The sequence below is a fragment of the Ochotona curzoniae genome, unplaced genomic scaffold, assembly GCF_017591425.1.
Source record: "Ochotona curzoniae isolate NIBS_2020 unplaced genomic scaffold, NIBS_Ocur_1.0 scaffold_4505, whole genome shotgun sequence".
NCBI classification, from domain to species: Eukaryota; Metazoa; Chordata; class Mammalia; order Lagomorpha; family Ochotonidae; genus Ochotona; species Ochotona curzoniae.
Genome location: NW_024467118.1, coordinates 24231364 through 24255639, shown reverse-complemented (window position 1 = coordinate 24255639; position 24276 = coordinate 24231364). Strand labels below are relative to the sequence as shown.

General features: G+C 49.0%; 1 protein-coding gene and 1 long non-coding RNA gene across 7 annotated transcripts in view; one reads left to right on the top strand and one right to left on the bottom strand.

The window, feature by feature from the left end:
* Positions 1 to 22778, top strand: part of RBM47 (RNA binding motif protein 47) — a 144436-nt gene extending 121658 nt beyond the window's left edge. For 4 of the 6 annotated variants that reach the window (XM_040965781.1, XM_040965783.1, XM_040965782.1 and 1 more), the window contains 4 exons: positions 11921 to 13092; positions 13746 to 13952; positions 14898 to 15118; positions 20307 to 22778. In XM_040965781.1, coding sequence (XP_040821715.1) covers positions 11952 to 13092; positions 13746 to 13952; positions 14898 to 15118; positions 20307 to 20537 — 1800 coding nt within the window. In that variant the 5' untranslated portion in view covers positions 11921 to 11951 and the 3' untranslated portion in view covers positions 20538 to 22778. The remainder of the gene's footprint in view (positions 1 to 11920; positions 13093 to 13745; positions 13953 to 14897; positions 15119 to 20306) is intronic. The other 2 variants (XM_040965784.1, XM_040965785.1) reach the window with 2 other exon arrangements.
* LOC121146418 lies at positions 13937 to 17320 on the bottom strand. The gene is made up of 2 exons (XR_005882215.1): positions 17075 to 17320; positions 13937 to 14062 (listed from the first exon to the last, which is right to left on the bottom strand). It is a non-coding gene; the product is annotated as an uncharacterized LOC121146418 (long non-coding RNA).
* Positions 22779 to 24276: the final 1498 nt, after the last annotated feature.

The window sequence follows — 24276 nt, the reverse complement described above, 5'->3', positions numbered from 1 at the left end:
TCCAAATTTTATGGAAAATGTGTTACTAAAAATATGCATGGGTTTCAAACTAATTTTAAACATTTGTTTATGTATCTGAAGGACAGTTAAAGAGGAAGAGAGATTTGCTGATCTCCCTCCCCAGATGGCTGCCACAGGCTGGGCCAGACTGAAAACTTCACCTGGGTCTCCAGTGTGTGTGGCAGGCTCCCTTCTTAGTTGCATCAGCAGGGAGCTGGATCAGAACTGGAGCAGCCGGTTCAAATGGGCAATGGCTTAACCTGTTTGTGTCACAACACTGGGCCTCTCAAAAATCTTTAAAACCCCCCTTGAATTTGAAACTGGAAGGAAAAGATCAGCGCTTACACACCCTGCTAATGGTGACATAAGCTGATCCCTGCCCCCCCCTTCAGAAATCTCTTTCAACATAAATTCGAAGACCGTGGTGAATAAAAGTCCACCATTCACACTCCGGTTTCTGACTGAATCTGTACTATTGTTGGGCTGCCTGGGTTTTGTTTGGACTTGAGTGTAGACAGCCTGCCACACAGGTGGGACGTGGGAGTGTAAAGGCCCCCACAGAATGCATCAGTTCACTTGGAATTCCAGATTGACCATTATCTGCTTGTGACTTTGAACTAGGCACATGATCAACCTCCATCCGTTTCTCCGTCAAGAAAGTGGAAATGGTATTTTGCACTCTGTAACTGGTAAAGGAAGGCAGATTTAGGAAAGATGCTTATGGTGTTTTCAAAAGCAAATCAGTCTAATCGACACAAGGATTTTCTTTCTAAGGGAATTTTATTGCAAATCATTTTTACAATCAAATAGTTTTCATGCTAGAAATAATCATCCATCAAACTCTCATTTTGTGTCTTCCACCGCTGGCTCTGGGTTTCTCTGAGAATGCTGTGCTCAGGTTTCTTTCTTAAACTTGGCAGCAGCAGCGTAGGGCAGGCATGCATCCCGCCTGGGACACCCTCATCCCATGGCATGGCCAGGTGTGTGAGTCCCGGCCCTGTTCCCTCGTCCCGCTTTCTGCCAGTGCGCTCCTGGGAAGGCAGCAGGTGGAGGCCCAGGTAGACCAATGTTCTGTTGCTGGCTCCAGCTCTGACTGCATCCAGCTCCTGTTATTGTTGGAATCTGGGGAGTGAACCAGCAGACAACACTCTTGGTATATGTGTCTCTCACGCCACTAAAATAGTTGGGAAATGCCATGTAGTTAATGGGCAGTGTGTAAGAGCTACTACCTTTAGTAAGCAGGTATGAAGTTCTTTAATACAGGTACCCTCAGGAAATACTAAAATGACAGAAGTTAGTTCATTTAAATTAATGCATTATAGTTTCATAGTTCATGTGTTCTGTGTGAAGTGTGTTTTCCCATTAAAATAGGAAAACTGATAGTGTGCCCCTTCCCCCCCCCCCAAAAAAAAACTTTGAAAGTGAATTCTCTCAGGGTTCTCTAAGTTGATATTTTAAAAATTATATTGTCCAGCTGTTCATTGTGGATTCTAAACTGTGACTTTGAGGTTTTCTGCAGTGAAGCTCTTTGACAAAGTGCTGTTCGGGACTCACTAGAAGGATTTTCTTTTATGAAAAGGCTTTGACAATTCACTGCAGCTAGGTACTCGTCTAAGCGTATCATCCGTGTTATCTGATTGAATCTCATCTGTTGGGTAATTGGTGACATTTCGAGATGGTATGACTGAGGCTCAAGGAGATGCAGTGATGTGAGGGAATGTCATTCGCAAGTGCTGGAGTCGGGATGCTGAGCCGGGTGCCTCCCGTGATCCCATGTTCTCAGATGTCTGGGTTTATGTGATTTCTGGCCCCTCAAGATTTCCACTGAAGAGTTTAATTCAGTAGATCCTGAAGTTTGTAAATACAGTTTGAGCATGCGTCCAACTTTACAAAAGCCAGGAACAGGCTCCAAAACAGTTTGCAGAGCTCTTTGAAAGCTTAGAAGAGAAGTGGGGAGGTGGAGAAGTGAAATGAGGGCTCCTCCAGGAAGGAAGAGTTTCCAGGAAGTTCCCTGTGCAGCTGACGTGGGCTTTGCTTCCCCTTAGCCAGCCCACTGCATTTCTGCTGGCCAGTGCTGACTGTAGGTTTAGAACTGTTTTAGTCTGTGGAGGCGTTAGAGTGGGCGAGTTGCCACATTGTCGTCAGACTGGCTGATGGTCTGTAACCTTGATCCAGTTTCTCGGCTGTCTAAACCTCCTTATCTGAATTTTCTGGAAGGGTCCGTTGGAGGCAGGCTTTTGGCACAGCAGTTAGGAAACCACTTAGGACAGCTGTGTCCCATATCTAAGTACCTGGTTCAGAGCTCTGTGTCACTTCGGATTTGAGCCTCCTGCTAACACACACCCTGGCAGGCAGCAGCAGGCTGTGGCCCAAGCGGGAGACCCAGATCAGGTTCTGACCTCCTGGCTTTGGCCTGGCCTGGTCCAGTGCTGGCTGTAAAAGGCATCTGGGGAGTGAACCAGCGAATGCAAGACATCTCGCTCTCTGTCTCTGTGTCTCTCTATTTTTGAAATACATATAAACTTTTAAAAGTAAATTAAAAGGGCACAAATACAGCTAACTTGCATCCCCCTTCTATGGTCCTGGTTCTGTTCCAAGGCCTTAGCTCATGGGAGCCCATTTCCTACTGGAGGAGACTCTGAGCCCGTGACTGTTAGGACCCGCCCTCATTCTGCAAGAGGACGAAGAGCAGCCATTGTGCACCTTCCCAACTTTGGGCAGTCGCACAGCTGGGGACCCGGGACTCCAGCCTGACTGCCTGGGCCGGGCTGGAGGTCGCAGGCATTCAGTAAGAGGGCCGGGCAGTGAAGGGTTTTGGTTGTGCAGGCCACAGGGTCTCTGGGCCAAGTCATTACCCAATTCTGCGAGAGCCACAGTCATTGTAGCTGATAAATAAACATTCGGCTGCAGCTGGGCTCTGGTGCTTTATGAAAATAACCAGAACAGGTTATCCAGCCTTCGGGTGTGCCTCCTCCCCACCAGCAGACACTTTTTTCTCAAAAGCTCCCTCATGGTGCCTTGACACGTATTTCTAAGGTTGTGGCTGCCATTAACTCAAGCTACAGTATACGAGGAAGCTCCTTGAGAAAATCATTTCTCATTCATTTCCTTCTTCCCAGGGACTCTGGAAGCCACCTGTTCCCCCTCAGTGCTGCTCTGTTCTTAGAGTGGCAAGCGACGTAGTCTCGTGGCCACTTTTCCAGAAATCCCTGCAGTGGGAAAGTATCTTATTCTAAACTTATCTCACTGTGCTAGATGATGGCAGCAGGCTATCATGGTCATAAAGGATTCAGTTACTGGACTTGCGTAGTCTCTAATGCATCCTATGACATCAGTGCGTGCATTGTATTTATAACACGTAATATATGAAAGCGCAGTTCGTTCCAGGTGTAAGAATATCAAGAGTGCTTCTGTACCTGTGAAATTGTCGTCTGTCTTAAGTGCAGTGAAACCAGAGGCATCCAGGTTCCCAGTCCTCGTCTGCCTGGCATAGCGCAGTCACCCTTTGGATCTTGTCCCACCGGGGATTGATGCTCCTGTACATTTTCCTAGGCTTCTGTCTTTAGCTCTCAAAAATACATGTTGCGTGAGATCTGTTTGACCTCCTAGGATTGACTAATCCCATTTGGAGTCTACTCCCTACCCCACTATACTGTGACTGTCCCCAGCAGGGCCTCTTTGCAAGAATAAGGACTCTCTGAGGAGCTGTTGACTGATTAGAAGGATGCCACCATCCCTTAACTTCTCAGACTAATACTGTCTTCTGTGTCACGCTTTGAGGAGTCTGTTGTGACCCACGAGAGGCACGGACAGCTCTCTGGGAGTTTAAGTTTTGGTTGCCGAAGAAATGTTTTAGAAAACGAAGGGCAGTGGCAGAATGTGTAAGGACAGGGGAGTGCGTATACCACAGAGAACCCTGGCCAGGCAGGCACAGTACCTAGGGCACTGGGCATGCAGAAGGGCGGGCTGATCTTCCACCTGCTTGTAAATGCCACCCAGAGCACCTGCTTGTACCACAGAAAGGTTCACGAGCACAATTACGAACTTCTTTGTGATATGCTCTGTGAAACAGCTAGTGCAGGAGCTGTACGGTTGTCCCTGGGCTCTTTGCCTAGGCTTTGTGCTGGGCTCAATTCTCGAGGCCCTAATGGTTTTCCCATTGTCTGTCTGTAGACTGTGCAGGCTAAAACCTTCCACAGCCTGGGTCCTGCTTTCATCCTGGGCCTTACCTTCTGTTCCCACATCTGCCTCCAACATTTTGGCCAGTATTTCTGCACATACTTATTAAGCCACTACTAAGTTCCTGCAGGTCTCTCTGCTGTCTTCCTTTTCCTCCCCCTTCCTTCTCCCTTGCCAGGCTGTTGATGCCAAGGACCACGTCAGCATCGTCACTGTATCGCCAAGTCCTTAGCACAGCCTGGGCTGCAGCGAGTGCTCAATTAGTGTCTGAATCGGGAAGTGGGTGAAAAGTACACATGGGCATGTACTGTTCCTGCCTGTGCTCAGTCGCATCATGGTCTTCTGCTTACAGAGCACAGAGTCTGACGTTGCCCTGCGGGTTGGCATGTTCCAAGCGCAGTTTCGGTCTCTGTTCCGAGTAGGTCTCTGAAGTGTGTAAAGGTGTGACTCTTCAGTGAGGCCCAAGTCCTCACCCCAGGCTGGCAGCTGTCCTCTTGTGTCGGCTAAGCCAGGGTTGCACTTCTGTGGTACGTGCCTGTCGTTTGTGTGCTGACGTGACCCAAGCCTGTCAGTTGGCTTGTGATGAACAGGGCTCAGTGACACTGCCTGTCAGAGTACACGTTCATGGGAAGTTAGATTAGCAGCAGAACAGCTAGGACTCGAACCAGCTCCTCGGAGAGATGCTGTGTGCGTCCCAGGCAGTGTCTTAACCTTGACACCAGATGCTCACCAGTTAGCATTTTTTAAGCAAGTTGTTTAAGTGTCAGATGTTGCCAAATGTCGTTTGATCCCAGAACCAAGCCTGTGACATCGATGTTGTTACTACAGTCATCTTACAGGTGTGAAAATGGAGCTGAGTAATATTGCTCAGTGTCCTGGAGGAGACTTTTAGCAGGTAAGCCAGGAAATGGTAAATGGTCACAGAAGGGAAGGGAGGAATAAATAATTCTTTACCAGTACATGATTTTGAAACAATTTTGGATTTCATCTTTTCCCTTGTTTAACTGAATATCCATTAGTAAATTAATTATTTCTTTAAGGCAATATCTTTACCATAAATTTGATGCTTATTTTTGCTTCAATTTTAGCAAAATTTATATTACTCTGATGGGGGCTTTTTCCAAATCATTGTCTTATCTTCCTTCTTAGTGCCTCAAATAAGACTATGTCTGACAAGTTTGTATGAGTTTATTCGAACGCAAAATATCTTGGGGATATTTTATTTTATATCATGAGACATGATGAGTAAGTGGCACGGTCATGATTTAAATTCATATTTCCGCACATCACAGTTTTTGCTGTTGACATGCAGGTAGGTGTTGTGTTCTAACTGCACGCTGCAGGCACTGGTCGCACTTTAGAAATAACTGTTAGAAAAGGCTATATTTTATTATATGAATAGGAAACATCAAAATGTAAATCTAATCATAGAGAAAGACAGGATTTCCCCTTGGGTAAATATACTCAACTCTCCTCAAAATCTTCTCCCAAGGTTATAGAAGAACACACCATTCCCCTACTGAACATGTCTCTAACTTGCAGTTTTCCAGTTGGCCAGCCAGCAGGATTCTTCCAGGAACTCCACATTGCTGGCACACAGATCCCTACTGTCCCTGCGCCGCCGACGCCCCACGGATTGGGTGGGATCAGTGTTAGCTTCTAAATGCCTGCCTGTTGGTCGTGACAAAAGACTGCTGCAGAACTACTTTCCAGTTCAGTGGTATCCCTTGCCCTCTAGAACATCCCCTTGCTAATTTAGAAAACCTAACTGAAAGGTGCTCTGAACCAGTCCTAGACAGGAGATTTCAGGTCAGGTATTGTGGCCCTGCATGTTAAGCTGCCGCTTGGGACACTCACACCGTACGTCTGAGTGTTCAGGTCCCAGCTGCTGAACTTCTGATCCAGCTTCCTGCTAAGTGCCTGGACGAGCTCTGGGCTCCTGATTTTGGACACTCACAGTCCCAACTATTGCAGCCATTTGGGACATGACTGGCAGACGCAGGATCTCCCTCTTTATCTCTCTCCCTCCCCTTCTCTCTGTCACTCTGCCTTTCAGATAAATCAGTACATCTTCCCTTGTAAAGTGGAGGGATGCAAATCCCTGATGATTTCTGCTGGAAATCTGAGTTGATCCTGCTATTATTTTCACCCAACAAGTTCAAACAAGTTCAAGGTCCCAGTTGTGAATTCAAGCTTGATTTGAAAGTACGTTGTTCTACGCTTGTCCTAAATGCCAAACTGTGAGGATGATTGTTCAAGCCTGCCGCCTTTTCTGTTGGCTACTGGCAGCCTTCGGGGAAGACTGAGGCATTGTTGGTGTGTGTAAGGTCAGCTGTGCACCGGGAGGCCCTCCTGAGCACTGCCAGCCACTGGATGTGGCATGTCTGGGTTCTTCTGGAAGAGCCTAGTCGAAGTCCCATAGTTGGTGAGAAACCAGCCTACACTGGGATGCCTGAGCCGCACCACCAGACGAAAATCTCAATGCTTGGATGGCTTCTCTGCCATGAATGCTGGCCATGTGGCTCTGTTAGCCCAGGTCCCCTTGGCCCTCACAGGCTAGACATCTCATTGTAGCTGGGATAAGCTCTTATCTGCTTTCCCACCGACACAAGAATCCTACCTAGAGCGAGAATCTCATTTCAAGTCCGGTGCCTTAGTTTTGCTGGTTTTAATTGAAGTTCAGATCCCTTGCTCATGGAGCACCGGGTGCTGCACTTGCAGCTATGCATGTGACTTTCACTTCCTCCTCCCCATCACCCCGCCATGGGAATTGTTGAAGGCCAGCTGTGACCCAGAGACTCGGCCAGCCATAGTAGGTGCCTGGCAGCGCCCGCTCTGATGCTTACTAAGTGAGAATCTACCGAGTCCTTTTCTGCTTCACTTATGTTAGTTTTCAGTTGGAGAGCCTGGTGTTTTCCCCTATAGCCATTGCGAGGGTTGGAAGGAATTAATTCAGAGCACAGCACTTCACTTGGCACAGAATGCGGCTGTGGCTGCTTTAAAGATAAAGGTACAGGGGCTGAAAGAGAGGGTAAGTGGCTTTTCCCAAAATTCACAGCCGGTCAGTGGAGGAGCTAGGATGGGCACCCTAGCTAGGGTTCGCGCTCGGCAGACTGCATTTCAGCCTGCCATGAAGCCTAAATGAGATTGCCAAGTCCCCTGAGCAACTGTTATGTATCGAGTGGATAAAAACTGAGAACCTGTGCTATTTGTCCAGGAACTTTGTTTTCTGTGCAGACAGGATTCAAGTATCCCTTTTAAAAATGTATGTATGTATCTTCATCTTCCGTTGAAAGAGGGAGAGATAGAGACCTTGTATTCACTGGTCACTCTCCAAAGGTCCACAATAACCATAGCTGGGCTGAAACTCGGTCCAGGCCACCCCGTGGGTGGCAGTGAGCCATACACTTTGAGCCACCACCTGCTGCCTTCCAGCATGTTCATCACTAGGAAGCTAGCTTAGAGTCAGAGGATCTAAGACTTGAACTAGACACTCCATTATGGATCAAGGCATTCCGAGCAGCAGCTTAACCACTGTGCCAGCCGCCCATTGCCGAGTGCAAGTCTTGAAGCGCAGTTCCGGCTCCTGGTGTCCATATATCTGCCCCAATGAGAATGTTATCTTCCAACTGTAGTATTTGTCACTGCTCCTTGGGTGTGTCCCCCACCCTGCCACACATGTATGTACTTGGAACCCTTCTTTTTTTTTTTTTTAAGATATTTATTATTGCAATGTCAAATATACAGAGAGAAGGAGAGACAGAAACATCTTCTGTCCGCTGGTTCACTCTCCAAGTGGGCACACCGGCTGGAGCTGAGCTGATCCAAAGCCAGGAACTAGGAGCTTCTTCTGGGTCTCCCACACGAATGCAGGGTCCCAAGGCTTTGGGCCATCCTTGACTGATTTCCCAGGCCATAAGCAGGGAGCTGAATGGGAAGAGGAGCAACCAGGATATGAACCAGTGCCCATACAAGATCCAGGCACCTTCAGGGCAAGGACTTAGCCACTAGGCTACCACGCAAGGACCACAGGGAACCCTTCTAAAGGGAGTGTTTTAAGTTCATCTTTAAGAGCAGAGTGTTGGTAGTGTCTGGCCTTTCATGGGGCATCACAGCCTTAGTGGAAGTGAGTCAGCACTGTTGAGCTCCGCCTTGAAGCCCTCTCTGATCAGTGAGCAGGAGGGCAGCACTGCCTCAGTTCTCAGCCAGCTGGTGTTGGGAGCATGGCTCAGTTAACTGACTCCCAGGGGCGCTCCACAAAGACAACCTGGCAGGTGGTGGGTGTTCAGTCAATATTTGCCAAGTGAGTGGAGAAATGAAAACAGTTCTGTGTCTCTCCTAGAGCCCTCAGAGTTGCAGTTGACATGGATGAGCCAGGAACTGAGGCGGCCACCTTCGCCAGATGTTGCTCCTTCCAGGTCTAGTACCTTTGGCCAGGGGCAGATGAGCTTAGGAGGCAAGGGAAGGCAGCTCGAGAAGAGCATCTCTAAACTCTGGTAGAAACTTCAAGATAAGTCCGAATGGAGTGCTTGCCCAGCAGTGACACATTTGGCAGGCTCGGGCTGTCGCTGAGCCTCCCACCTCCGGAAACAGGGACAGATCACAAGAATTTTATAGTCTGTAATATTTATTTATTTTTATTGGAAAGACAAATATACAGAAAGAAAGAAAAACAGAAAGATCTTCCTTCCACTGGTTCACTCCCCAAGTGGGAACAATGGCTGGGGCTGAACCAATCTGAAGCCAGGATCCAGGAGCTGCTTCCTGGTCTCCCACATGGGTGCAGGGTCCCAAGGGTTTGGGCCGTCCTCCACTGCTTTCCCAGGCCACAAGCAGGGAGCTGGGTGGGAAGTGGAGCAGCTGGGACATGAACCAGTGTCTATATGGGTTCTTGCTGTGTGCAAGGCAAGGATTTAGCCACTGGACCACTGGACCAGACCCCACATACCATACATTGTTATACATGGACTGGAATCCTTCCCAGGTCACGGATCACAAATTCACATGTGTTTTTACAAATGGACTCCTTACAGTCTACAGTCTTATCTTTCTTTTGGAAGGAGAGAAACATCTTCATTTTCATATAAGTGAAATTTTACATTATAGGGAAACTTTTCAAATGTATACCAGAAAAAGCCAAGTCAAGATGCCTGGGTGTTGTCAGATGAGCTTTCAAGCACTCAAAAAACAAAGAAAACAAAAATAAAATGGAAGGCACATCCAACAAATGTGTAAAGAACCAAGAAAATGTCTGAAGAAAGTACTCAAAATTTTGAAGAGTTGGTTTGAGGTTTTACCCCGGAGTCTGGATGGTTAGTTACTGACATCCCTTAAGCGTTGGTAATGTTTTAGGCACAACGTGCTTTGCAGGTGCTTGTGTTGAATCACATACTCTTTTTAACTTAGGTTGATATTTATCGGTAGTGTTCCCATTTCACAGGTAGAGAAGCTGAGACACAGGACACCTAAGTGTCTTCTTTCAACCCAGCCAGCTAGGAGGTGTTGGAGCTGGTATGCATGGAGCCTGTTTTCCCTGTATGGCTTTGAGATACCGGAGCCAGGGACCCAGAGCAGGGCTGTTTGGGGTCAGTGTGCAAGTTAAACTGCCAGCCTTGCTTTCTGTCATGTGGGCCTGTCATGCACCTTAACTGTCTTTGATATGTCCCCGCACAGTGTTGAGTGTAATTCCTGGTACAGTGTTTTTAGAAAAGGCCTGGGGGCTCCTGGTGCGATTCTGTGGTGGAAGCTCAAGCAGCTGTTGATAGGAACACAGAGGCCTCATCACACCCTCTCCCCACCCCTGCACAAAACCATCGGGGGGGTGGGGGGTTTAAACATGGCTCTGTGTGGGAAGGAGAAAAAGGAATGATTTCATATCTTTTTCTTTCAAAACCTGTCAAGTACTTTTATAGTCTATAAAATGGAATAGGCTGTATTTTTTTTTAAAGTCCCACCAGAGGTACTAGTGTGGAGGCCAGACAAGTTAGGCCAGTCGGTGCCTTTCGTGACGAGAGCACAGCACACAGTGCTTGTTCTTGTTGTTGCTGTTAAGGTGTTTTTATTCATTTAAAAGGTTGAGTTTGGCTAGAGACAGATATCCCATCCAATAATTCACTCCCTCAGGTGGCTGCAACAGCCAGGTCTGAGGCAGGTAGGAGCCAGGAACTCCATGAGGACTCCTATGTGGGTGGCAAGGGCCCAGTTACTTGGCCTTCCCAGGTCGATAGTGGGAAACTGGATTGCAGGCAGAACAGCCTAGACTCGAACTGGAGCCCATTCAGGGATGTGAGCACTGCAGACAGCAGCATAAGCCACTGTGCCACAAGGCCAGTACCCATACTTGTTTTTTTGTTTGCTTGTTTTTAAATTATTTTTATTGGAAAGATTTACAGAGAGAAAAAGATACAGAAAGATCTTCCATCTACTGGTTCCTCCCCCCCTCCCCAAGTGGACACAACAGCCAGAGCTGAGCTGATTGGCAGCCAGGAGCTTCTTGGTCTCCCACATGGGTGCAGGGTCCCAAGGCTTTGGGCTGTCCTCGACTGCTTTCCCACATCACAAGTAGGGAGCTGGATGAGAAGTGAAGCAGTCGGGACATGAACCAACGCCCATATGGGATCCTGGCACATGCTTGGCAAAGATTTAACCATTGAGCCATTATGCTGGGCCCCACATACGGGTATAAACTTACTGTACACTATATGTTCATTTCTCCAGAACCCTGTGTTACATGAGTGAGAGGGGCACAGATCAGGCCTATCCTCTCCTCTTTGGCTTCAGACATTAAGTTTGTAGAAATGAAGCATTTAGTTGCTTACACTGGCCTAGTGCGGGTGCCCAGAATCACATCATCATAGACAATGCTTTTGCTTGGCACTCGTGATGGAGAAGGAGCGTGGCATTTGGAGCTGGGGGCTTGGCCTCGAGTCTTCACACCCAATGTGCCGGTCTCACCTCTCTGCACCTGTTGCCCCACTGGCAGGTGGCACTTGCACCACCTCCCTGGCACAGGAGTTGAGAAGCAAGAGGATGCAGGTGACAGTGTTCTGGAAGCTACAGTGTGGCTTGCCAGGTAGATGCTGCTTCCTAACTCTCGCACCTCGCTGTGTAGACTGGGTCCAGATCCACGAGGGATTCCTGCAGACAGTTGCGCCTGACTGTGGTGATAGTGAACCCCGTTACCAGCTTGTACTCTGCCTTGCAGCCCTCCAGTGCAGACATTCTGCTGCGCCCCAGTACACAACTCTGAATTGACCCCTTCCTCGGAGTGTTCTTTACCAGTTCACCTAAAAGTCTTCATTGTAAATGGATCACTCAATTTCCATTCCCGTAATGAAGAGATGGCCTTCGGGGAAAAAAAAGAGAGATGGTTGTGAAATGGTTGAAATATGCTCTCAGGAGAATCAGTGCGGGTAGGCAGTGCAAGAATTAGACAAAAGACAAAGCCACTGGCTTCAGGGGTGTGAGACCGGCCCCAGCAATGGCAGCAGGTTCTCTCGGCCTCAAAGCTCCTGGGTACTGATGAGGTGCTTGCGCAGTCCATGCCCTCGCTCTCCCACTGCAGTCACCTCTGGTTTTCCCTGCAAAACAAGTTGACTCTTTCAGACCATTTCTGGCCTGCTGCACCTACAGGACAGCCTCCATCCGATTCTCCTCCAGCCTTGCCAGGTCCTAACATTAGGTGTGCCAAGAAGCCTGGTTCCGGCCCCCACTCACTCGTGTTCTCTTTCTGCTGCCGCAGGTTCCCACCAGCTGTGGATGCCTTTGCCATTATGACCGCAGAGGATTCCACTGCAGCCATGAACAGCGACCCAGCCACAGCCGCTGCCGCAGCGGGGTCCTCAGCCAAAGTGCCCGAGGGCGTGGCGGGTGCCCCCAATGAGGCGGCGCTGCTGGCGCTACTGGAGCGCACCGGCTACAGCATGGCGCAGGAGAACGGGCAGCGGAAGTACGGCGGGCCGCCGCCAGGCTGGGACGGGCCGCACCCCCAGCGTGGCTGCGAGGTCTTCGTGGGTAAGATCCCGCGTGACGTCTACGAGGATGAGCTGGTGCCCGTGTTCGAGGCAGTGGGTCGCATCTACGAGTTGCGCCTCATGATGGACTTCGACGGCAAGAACCGCGGCTATGCCTTTGTCATGTACTGCAACAAGAACGAGGCCAAGCGCGCGGTGCGTGAGCTCAACAATTACGAGATCCGTCCAGGTCGCCTGCTCGGCGTGTGCTGCAGCGTGGACAACTGCCGCCTCTTCATCGGGGGCATCCCGAAGATGAAGAAGCGGGAGGAGATCCTGGAGGAGATCGCCAAAGTCACCGAGGGCGTGCTGGACGTCATCGTCTACGCCAGTGCGGCCGACAAGATGAAGAACCGCGGCTTCGCCTTCGTGGAGTACGAGAGCCACCGCGCAGCCGCCATGGCGCGCCGCAAACTCATGCCGGGCCGCATCCAGCTGTGGGGCCACCAGATCGCCGTGGACTGGGCCGAGCCGGAGATCGACGTGGACGAGGACGTGATGGAGACCGTGAAGATCCTCTACGTGCGCAACCTCATGATCGAAACCACCGAGGACACCATTAAGAAGAGCTTCGGCCAGTTCAACCCAGGCTGCGTGGAGCGCGTCAAGAAGATCCGCGACTACGCCTTCGTGCACTTCACTAGCCGCGAGGATGCCGTGCGCGCCATGAACAACCTCAATGGCACCGAGCTGGAGGGCTCGTGCCTGGAGGTCACGCTGGCCAAGCCCGTGGACAAGGAGCAGTACTCACGCTACCAGAAGGCGGCCAAGGGCGGTGGTGTGTCCGAAGTGGCTGCACCACCCCCCAGTTATGTGTACTCATGCGACCCCTACACACTGGCCTACTACGGATATCCCTACAATGCCCTCATCGGGCCCAACAGAGACTACTTCGTGAAAGGTTAGTTGGGGATCTCTTGTATGGGTGTGACCTGGTGGCCTAGAGTGCTTGGGTTTGGGTTCTTGGCTCTATTATGTGCCCATTTTGCATTCCCTTTTATAGCTTGCAAAGCAGCAGGTCCCTCAGGGTCAAGGCCAAGCCATACACTCACTTGGGAGTTTGGGGGGAAGATAATGTGCTGCCTTACCAGGGACCACCCTAACCAGGGCAGGTCGCAGGTCTCCTGGTATGCAGCTGAAAATGTTGTTTATGAATTGAAAATGTGGGTGGGGGCCAGTTTTCTTTTTTTCTAGATCATTTATTAAGATGTATTGAAGTGCAGCAACACACTGAAAAAGGCCTGCATCCTGCCGTCCACTAGTTGGACCTGAAGCCAAGGCAATGACCCTGCGGTCCCAGGCCTGTTTTCTCAAGTTATGCACGTTCATAGTGGCTTCCTCTTTCTCTGAAGGTGGCTGGGAGCTCACCTTGTAAGGCAGTAACTGAGGCTTCCTCGGGGAGCCCGCTCAGAAGGAGTGTCTTGACTCAGCCCAGGAGAGAGCGAAGGTACAGGCACCTGCAGCTGGCAGCCCTGGTGCACAGCTCCACCCCGGAACCCTGCGGATGTCTGTATCCTGCGGGCTGCTCACCGTGTCTTGTGTTGTTATTATAAGCAGGCAGCGTAAGAGGCCGAGGGCGAGGTGCAGCTGGCAACAGAGCCCCGGGGCCCAGGGGATCCTACCTCGGGGGATATTCCGCTGGCCGCGGTATCTATAGCCGCTATCACGAAGGGAAAGGAAAACTGCAAGAGAAAACATATGAACTCGTGCCGAATTTGGAAATCTCTTCAGTCAACCCAGTTGCCATTAAGCCTGGTGCAGGTCAGTACGCCTGGTGAGGTGCATCTTTCTGCCAAAATCCCTGTGGTGTCTTTGACCGTGTAGGAAAGTGTTGCAGAGGCTGTCACCGGCTGTCAGGGTTTTTCTTCCATCTGTGACCAAGTAGGCAGAGTTAGGGGTGGGAACAGGAGAGGAGGAGAGGATGTGAGCTTGTCTTTATCTTCTATGAGCTAAAACCTTTCTTTTCCTTACAGAAGTCAATTTCTGCCCCAACCATCAGAAGCCAAGGGGGCTAGGGCCAGTTTTGACAATCAGGAAGGAAAGAAAAATTCCCCTTTCAAGTAGAAATGCCTGCTTGCGTGGGCTCAGTGGGTTGGGGTTGGGGACACTCAGTCCATTCAGGCCAGGGATCTTGCGTTTTGCTGTCATCCCAGGCCCCACACGCTAGGTCCTTGGTCTCCTAACGTCAAGCAGAGCTTCCAACCCTAAGCTTCGATCCCATCTTGAGAGCTCAGTGCAAGTTCGCTAATATAGTACCACACCAGATAAGTATCCCTACAGGGAAACTTCAGTCCATGGGCAGCCGCACCCCTCCTCCTCCCACTCCAAGATTATTTACTGGAATGGCCAAGTGACAGGGATGAACTCTCAAAGGCCTGGACTAGCCGATGCTGGGCCATGCCGAAGCCAAGAGCTGTGGGCGGCATGGCACATCAGCCAGCTGGGTCAGTGGAATAACTGTTTCTCTGATCTGGGATGTTGGTATCACAAACACTGGCTTAACCCATTGTTGCATAATGCCTACCCCTGGTTAAGATTTTAAATGCATGTTATTGAATGGTACACGTATCATTGAATAACTTGTAGTCCTTGGAGCATGTCAATATTTATTTATTGCAGCTCCTTGTCATGTTCCAAAGGTAAACCAGGGCAAGTGCTGGGCCCTCCTTGGGAATTGATCCGTTTCCCCTCCTGCTTCTCTTGCAGTGGCCATCCCTGCCATCGGGGCCCAGTATTCCATGTTTCAGGCCGCTCCAGCGCCTAAGATGATTGAAGACGGCAAAATCCACACCATGGAGCACATGCTCAGCCCCATCGCCGTGCAGCCTGACCCAGCCAGCGCTGCTGCTGCAGCCGCCGCGGCCGCAGCCGCCGTCATTCCTGCCGTGTCCACGCCACCGCCTTTCCAGGTAGAGAGCCTGCTGCAGGTAGCGATCGCTCTGTGTGTGTGTGTGTGGGTGTGTGGATCAGGACTCAGTACCCAGGGTTTACTGAGCATTTAACTCTGTTAGATCTATTAGATTGGGTGACACAGATGCTTTTTATTGTGAATCAGAACAATTAAAGTAAGAATGATACTGCCCGAAGGCCGGTGTTGTGGCACACCGGGTTAAGCCATGTCTGCCCGTGAGACTGGCATTCCAAACCAGAGGGTCGGCTGGAGTTCTGGCTGCTGCAGTGCTGATGCAGCTGCCTGCTGACGTGTCTGGGAAAGTAGCAAAAGATGACCCAAGTGCCACCCGGTGGGAGACCAGAATGGAGGTCCTGACGATTGTGATCGACTGGGGAGTGAACCATCCTGTAGAGGATTTGCCTTTCAAAAAATTTCAACTTTTTAAAAAAAAAAGGAATAGTACCAACCCCATATTACCATTTTAAACGTGTAGGTTTTTCCTACAGTTCCTACAGTGTCATGGTATTATGTAGACATTGTCATTGTAATGTCTCATGTTGGCAAGGAGCTGACGTACAGAATGCTCTGGGATCATTCACTTCCACAGTGCAGCGCAGTGATGATTCACATCGAGGTACACTTCGTTGGTCTGTAAAGATGAAATTTCGTAGAATCTGTCCCTCATCATCCCTTGGCCTCCTTCCCCACTGTTGCTCAGAACATTTTTGTTTGTGGTTCCTCCTGTCCCATCTCTGAGAATCCTCCCCATCCACCCACCCCAGAGCAGAGCAGTACTCGCCGATGGCTGCCCTGTGTAGCTCCCCAGCCCTGGAGGCCACGGCTTAGGTTTCTCCTTCAGTGCATAGCGCGTGGGGACTACATCTGTTAAAGCTCTTCTAGAGCAGGTGACCATTGCCCCTTACCAGCCATTACCAATACGTGGGCCCATCTAACTGATGAAGAATATTACACAGGACACATTTTTGGAAAACAGACTGTGCCCTTTGAAATTCCAATTGGGTCAAACTGAGCTGGCCTTAGGAATATTTTACAAGTTCTCCAGTGATTTTGAGAGCCTTAACTGTCCTGTTCAAAGAGTAAAACCAGTTGAGTCTGTGTCACCAAGTATTTCAGAGTTCATGCTGTTGGAGAGAGGAAGTCTGCCTGTTGCTTTACTCCTCAAATGCTCCCAACAGTCAGGCCTAGACAAGACCAAAGTCAAGAGCCTAGAACTTGATCCAGGTCCTACACGTCAGTGGTGTCAAGCCCTCATTACTGCCTGGTGGGGTGCACGGGACACTGGATCAGACGTGGAGTAGCTCAGATATGGGACATAGGTGTGCCAAAACTGCAACTTAGCCAAACATCCACGCCTTGAGTATCTTTTTTAAAATTTGTATTGGAAAGCCAGATATACAGAGAGCAGAGAGGAAGATCTTCTGTCCACTGGTTCACTCCCCCAGTGGACGCAATGGCCTGTACTGCACCGATCAGAAAACAGGAACCAGGAGCTTCTTCTGAGTCTCCCAAGGCTTTGGACCATCCTGCACTGCTTTCCCAGGCCGCAAACAGGTAGCTGGGTGGGAAGCAGAGCTGCTGGGATATGAACCAGCGCCCATATGGGATCTTGGCAGCGTGTGCAAGGCAAGGACTTTAGCTGCTAGGACATCACGCTGGGCCTCCTCAAGTATCGTTTAACATAGATTTCCTAAAGAAAAAATAATGGGGTTGACTATTTATTTACCCACTCTGCTAAGTTATTATAGGTAAATGTTTTTAGTGTACATCTTTCTTGATGAGTAATTGCACATATTTATGGAATGTCCTGTAGGACCAAGGTAAGTGGCAGACCCATCCCCTCCAACATGTGACATTTCTTGCAGCTCTTTCAGTAAAACTAGACATGAACCCTAGTTCCCCTGCTGCACAGGATAGCAGCTCCATCAGGGCAAATTTCCTGTTCCTCGCTGAGGAACTTGTGGACACTTACCTGACTATGGTGAGTTGTCTTCGTTCTGTTCAGCTTCAACTTCTATGCCCTTGGCGCAGACTGTTAGAGGTTGCTGTCAGCTTAAGCCAAAGTGGAATTATTAGCTGACTCCTGTGGGGATTTTTTTTCCTCCCTCCAGTACTTTCTGCCACAGGCCTGGATCTACTTGGTGTCCTTCGGAATGGCTTCTTTTTTTAGGGGTTAGAGGGGCTTGGTTGCTCTTGGTCTAAGTATTTGCGGTGCTCAGCAAAGTTCTTTCACTTGGGTTGTTTGCTAAGTCTTCCCCTTGCTTTGGATTCTCTGTCAAGTTACAGCATAGGAAGAGGGAGCAATTGCAAAAAAAAAACTGAGTGGGAGCAGGACTGGAAGCCAGTGTTCCTCCTTGGCCTCCCTATGGACACTGGTGGTCAGCCTCCCCTGCCTTGCATGTGCCCAGCTGTGTTCCCATTTAGTGCCCCCCCCCCCCCCCCCCCCCATGTTCTCCATTTTCACAATCTGCCCTAGGCCAAGGTGGAGGAACCTTCTGGCTGGGTTAGTCTCTCCTCCCCCTCCTCCACTCCATGTGGTACTTGTCAAGGTCACATACCTGATTTCCACCTGGGTTTCCTGGTTCACGGCTCCCTAAAGTTGCTCTTGGCTGCTGGTCCTGCTTGGGACTATTGTGGCAAAGACATCATGACCTGTTCTGGTATCAGATGAACCTTTAGTGACATTAAAAAGGAGAAGTAGAAATGCAAAACGAAATTCACAAAGCAAATAGGGGGAGAATGGTGACTGACTGGAAGCATTACTCAGTGCTCATAAACCTCGGAGAGCAGGAGGAGGTGAAAGTCACAGGGCCTTGAACTCACTTTCCATTTCCTTACCTGTACTAGATTTTCAACCTGCCAGATGGGTCTCCAGCTGCCACTGTTGGGAGTGTATTTACTCTTTCTGGTTAATGAAGTTGTATTAACACACTTGTGCTATATGCGACTCTTTACAAACTTTCCAGATAAGAAAATTAAGGCCCAGAGACGAATAGCCTGTGATAGCCCAGAATTAGGGTGGCAAGATCAGCCCCCTGCTCTAAGCCTGCTGTTTGTAACAGGGACCTCACTGGGAAGGATAAGAGGCCAGGGGCCTAATGACCTTTGTTGCAGGTTGGCAAATAGAATTTGAGGCTAGATTGGAAGAACAACTTTAGTCCCTCCCACAAGTTGAGCAGCAGGTGCAGGCAGGCCAAGCCTGCCAGTGCTGCTGGGTTGCTGCTCCGACAGGGTCAGTCCATCACTGCTGCGCACTCAGCACAAGAACGCTCCGGGCCCGGGCACCCACCAGCAACCAGCTCCCTAGAGCACAGGTTTCTAAAAGCAGCCAGCTAGCAGCACAGTTTTGTTTCAGACCTAACAGTGCTACCGTAAGACCTGGGAGGGAAACTATCTTTGAACAACACAACCAGTACATCGTTCAACCTTGGTGTGTTTTGTATCTCCGAGTCCTCCAGGTTTCTGTTCCTGGAATAATTAAGATAGAATTTGTAGATGGATGGGAATGATTGAAAAATGGTTCAGGCAGTGCCAGGCTTGGGGTTTTTTTTTAGCTCCTCTCCCCTTAAATCAGTCCACGCTCAGACAGAGCTCCCTTTGAACTGTCTTATGGAAGCAGGGACCATGGTAGGATGTCATCCCACCAAACACAAAGTGCACAGGCTCCTATCTCGAGTTGCTCATGCGTCGCCATGAGCTGGGTATCTGGCCGCAGTGAAGAAACTGGGCAGGGGCAATTTGGATGTCTTCTTATTGCCTGTCTCCCGGTAGGTTAAAGCCCAAAGCATTCCACCTACTACTTCCGTGCCATCCTTCCTTGTGTCAACCTGAGGAAAAGCAGAAATAGAAATAATGATGTGGGCCTGGCGCGATAGCGTAGTAATTAAATCCTTGCCTTGAACGCACCAGGATCCCATATGGGCACTGGTTCTAATTCCGGCAGCTCGGCTTCCCATCCAGCTCCCTGCTTGTGGCCTGGGAAAGCAGTCGAGGACAGCCCAAAGCCTTGGGACCCTGCACCCATGTGGGAGATCCAGAAGAGCTCTTGGATCCTGGCTTCAGATTGGCTTAGCTCTAGCCGTTGTGGCTGCTTGGGGAGTGAATCATTAGAAGATCTTCCTCTCTGCTCTCTGTATATCTTCCTTTCCAATTAAAAAAGGTAAATCTTTTAAAAAAATAATTGTTAGAAAATGGGGGTTTCCAAGTAGGTGGTGGCTGGCCAGTGGATCCTGTCACAGAGCTGAGTCACCGCCTAGGACAGACGATTTAAAACAGACACCCTTAATCCTTAAATAGACTTACGCGAAAGGGAAAAGGGAGACCCCATCGAGTATCACAGGTTGCCTGCATCCAGCTAAGGGTGGATTTGTTTGTTGACTCAACCCCACCACCCATGGGTGCTTGTTCCTGGTACTGAGGTGAGAACACAGTGATGAAGGTGGTTAGCTTAACGCAGTATTTATGACCATGAAGGTCATGTGTCCAGGTTAAGTCAGCTTTTGGGTACACCTGATGCACAGTCAGCCGCTTGGAGTCGTGAGCCAGTTCATGTTTGTATGTGACTCGGTGTCCGAGGCAGCTGCATGAGCTCAGGTGTTTGGCTGACCTATAACAGGACTCACAGCAGTCTCTCTCTCAGGGTCCTTCCCTGCGACTTCTGCCTTGTGCACTTGGCCTTAAACCTGCGCGTGCTCATTTGGAAGGAAGATTCCTTGTCACTGCAAACCAGCCTTCTTGGAAGCAGCTCTGGGTGTTGCCGCCATTTGGGGACTGAACCAGCAGATGTGAGATCTTTGTTTTTCCTTCTGCCTTTCCAATAAAATCTTTATTAAAACAAAATTTTATTGGAAAGGCAGATGTACACGAGAGGAGGAGAGACAGAGAGGAAGATCTTCTGTCCAGTGATTCACTCCCCAAGTGGCCGCAATGGCCAGTGCTGCGCCAATCAGAAGCTAGGAGCCAGGAACTTCTTTCCGGGTCTCCCACGTGGGTGCAGGGTCCCAAGGCTTTGGGCCATCCTGCACTGCTTTTCCTAGGCCGCAAACAAGCAGGGAGCCGGATGGGAAGCGCCAGGATTAGAACTGGTGCCCATATGAGATCCCGGCGCGTTCAAGGCGAGAACTTAACCATTACGCTATTGCGCCGGGCCCTCCAATAAAATCTTAAGAAAAAGACAAGCTGAGATTCTTGTCTCTCCTCTCCAGGGCCGCCCGATAACTCCAGTCTACACAGTGGCTCCAAACGTCCAGAGAATCCCCACTGCTGGGATCTACGGGGCCAATTATGTTCCTTTTGCTGCTCCGGCTACGGCCACGATCGCCACACTACAGAAGAACGCGGCCGCCGTGTACGGAGGCTATGCGGGCTACATACCTCAGGCCTTCCCCGCTGCTGCTATCCAGGTCCCCATTCATGACATCTACCAGACGTACTGAGACTGCCGCCAGGAGCAGACCAGCCCGCACAGCCGCCACCGCCAGAGACCCACTGGTACTATTTATGAAGAAAGCCCGTGTTGGAGTACCACGTGTGTGAAACCTGGAAGTGAAGAATGTTATCCAGAAATATTTGATATACATGAAGTTTTCTAAGACTGTCCAAGTCAGCAGGCCCGTGTTCATACATTTCTAAGAGACTCGTACAATGGTTCGTGCCTTAATAACAACATCTTGGAAAATATTTGTATGCCATACATTTGTATAGAGGTTTTTCTGTGTTGTTTTTTTTTTAAGGATATATTTTCAGTATGAAGGTTATTTTCTTAACTTCTGCACTCCAGAGATGTGTTTTGTAGTAACTTCCATAATATATCAACTGTATATATTAAAGAAAAAAAAGCACACCTGAGCAGCTAGGAAACTATCTTGAAAAATATAATTCACTATTTAATGATGCGAACGGCAGTGCTTTCAGATCCTGCAGAGAACATTATTGTAAAAGTTATACTGGAAAGTGCAATGTTCAGACAAGTCAAACCTCTGTCTGCTGGCATTAAGGGTCGATGGTGTCCCCCGTGTCATCCATGACAGTCCTACTCAGTCTCTCCTTAAGCCAACTTTCCAAAGACTTGTCATCCGGAATGCCATGTGGGAGAGCTCTCGGCTGCCACCATGACCTTGGGGCGCCTTTATCCCCATGTGCCTCGACTCTTACGTGTGATCCCCGACCTTCTCTCCTCCCCACATTCCCCTCTATATCTGATAACTTAAGAGAAAACCACCTGAGGCCTTTATCCTACTTCTTGGATTCTTTTGTTTTCTTGGGGTTTTTGTTGTTTTGGTTTTGGGGGTGAGTTGGACAGGTATTCGCTTCCTGTGTGTTTTCAGTAGCAGAGTACAGGCGAGCACAAGGTTTTAATACGTTTCCATAAGGTATCTTTGCATAGCTATTGTCAAGTATAACATTTTCAGTCCCTTTCTAATGCTTCTTATTCCTTTTTGAAGTATGAGTTTTTAGAGACAAGGAATGTATGTTATTGTAGACGAGACACCCTCCTTCCCACCACCACCCACGGACCTGACGGCAGGAAAGTTTTATGTCTTGGTAGTTACATGATCATGTCCCGTGCAGACGTGTGCATCGTCCTCAAGGGTGTCGGGAAGGTGACTTCCTGCGCAGGGCTCTCCTCCATGACTGCTCAGCTGGGCCGAGGGGAGTCCTGGAAGAGTGAAAAGGAGGTTTATCATTCTCTCTTCTAATGCTGGGTTTTAGTCCCTTATGTTGCAGGCGTTCCTGGGTCATAGTTTGATGCAAAAACAAAACTTTGCTTTGAATGCTAGTTTTAAAAAAAAGATCTGTTTTATTAGGAAGTAAATGTATCTCCATATTCTGTGTCTACCTAGAGGTTTCTGTCGAGCAGAGTGAATGTAAAATACAGTAAAATGTTGAGATGGCCATCAGCTATATAAAATACATCAACTTGGATTCCCCTCCCCCACAAAGGGACCCATCAAGGATGTGAGGTGCAATAAGGTAGCAAGAGTGAACAGTTGGGTTTTTATATCATGTTGGAGATTATAAAAATCTTTCCTATCACTGGATTTTTTTGTTGTTGATGGCTGAATTCTCACTTGTGGATTAATATGATCGTGCCCATAGCAAATATTTAGTTTTTGGTTTTTTATTAAGAGATTCCTAAATGCCTTCTCTCTTCTTCCCCTCATCTTGGGTTGAGATGAGTTTTTATATATAAGGAATATTTATTTAACTATTCTATGAAACTGTTGAGTGTCTCATATGGCCTTTAAACATTCCTTTCCATGGTCCTTAAATGACATGAAGTGAATGTGCATGTTGTTGACGGGCCCGGCAAGCCGCATCCAAACTTGAATCTGGGCTGGAGGCACCGACAGCAGGCGGTGTGGCGGGCCCCTCCAGGGAAGGACTGCCGCCGAGGGTCAGAGCGAGCCCTGCCCCGGTGCTCTTACTGTATTTTACATGTGCCTGGAAATTATTTGCAAAAAAGAAAGAAAAAGGCCAAAGCATGGTATCTTAACATGGCCATTCCCAAACTACCTTCAAACAAACGGTGACATAGCCAGTTAAGTACCATTGAGCCTTCAGTCTGTCCCTGTTTCACAACCATTTCATGTGTACACTACTGAGGTAAATTTATAACTTGAAATGTGAAGCTTTGTTTTTTTTTTTAGGGTTAAGAACAAACTATATAAATGTTAGAAAAAAAGTTTCAGCCTTCTATTTTCCAACATTCTAGTAGTTTAGTTGTCTTTAGCTGCTTTGTATTGGAAAAGCTTTTTAGATCTTGTTCTATTTACAGTACATTTTTGGGATGTATGTTATAAATAAAGCTTTCTCTAAAGTAACTTGTGGCCTGATATTTAGCTGTGTTCTCTTTACATTGGTATTTTTTTCTCCCTCCAGTTTAGAGGAAATGTTAAAGGTGGAGCGGTTGGTGAGTTACTGTGAAGGCCTTTGGTTTGAGATTAGCACTGAAGATGGATTGAACTGTGATGTATTATCCTCAGACTGCCGCTGAGGCGCTACAAGGTCGAACCATCAAGCACCTGGACTGGGACAGGCTAGGCAAAGTCTGTCGCCTCTCGGTGCAGCCATTTGTTTATGACCCCAGGAGTTCATACCGTGGACTCCAGGTGGAGGCGGTTCACGGACAGCAAGTTGCTTAGTGGGTGAGCATGCTGTCATGACCCCAACACCATCACTGCTCCTGAAAACAGCTGTCTTGCCCCACTCCCTTCCACGGGCCACAGCCTAGAGGCTGCCCTGACTCAGGGTCTAGCAGCAAAGCCAAGTAAGTGGAGGGAATGTGATGGGCTGTCAGAGCTGCCATGCCCCTGGCCTCTGCTGATGACTAAGAGGCTTTACCTTCTTAACCTTGAAGCCTGGGTGTGGCCTCTGTCTCTGTACCCACACTTCCTGCTGCCTCTTAAACGGACTCTTTTTTTAAAGTCTTTGGAGAGGAACAGTTGGCTGGGAAACTTCCCAAGGTGACATGGTAGCAGGCAAGGTGTAAGAGAGCAGCAAACTCTACCCATTCCTTCTTGGTTCTAAAGAGAAGCACAGAGGCCCTTAGTCAAACAAAATGTGTGGTTGCAACTCTCCTCGGGGCAGAATCTTGCCCTTGGAAGCTGCTGTTCCAGGAGGAGAACACAGGCAGAATGAGCATGTCAACAGGAGGCTGAGCGTTAATGGCTGGAAGACTCACCGGACTCGCTGGCTTCTGTCATCTTGGGTAGGCCTCACGTGCAGTCAGCAGAGCGGTGCACTCAGAATATAAGCCCAGCCCAAGGACCCTGTTAAAGCAACACTTTTCTGCAAGTATAATGTCTCAGCTGTTCGCTTTTACTGTGTAACTTGGGGCACAGAAATAAAGAGAGCATGGCTGCTAACACCTCCACCTGGAAGACCTGACAGCTGTAAGCAAGGGCTGATGTGAATGTGTGACTGGTGAATTCAGGCCCCTAGCTATGGGTCTGTCCTACAGGGGGAAGTGCTTTTGCTCCAATGCAAGGTCTGTCCTGGACTACGGAACTTCTGTCCCCTCATTTTCCCCTATTGCTGTTCTCCAGCTCCTCATACTAATAAGCCTGGAACAGATGTGCTTACCCAATCCAGGGCCCTATGGACAAGTACTGTGGTCCAGTGGGTTTGTGCTTAGAATACAGGAGGAAACCCAGGCTTTGCTAGTGGTCACGT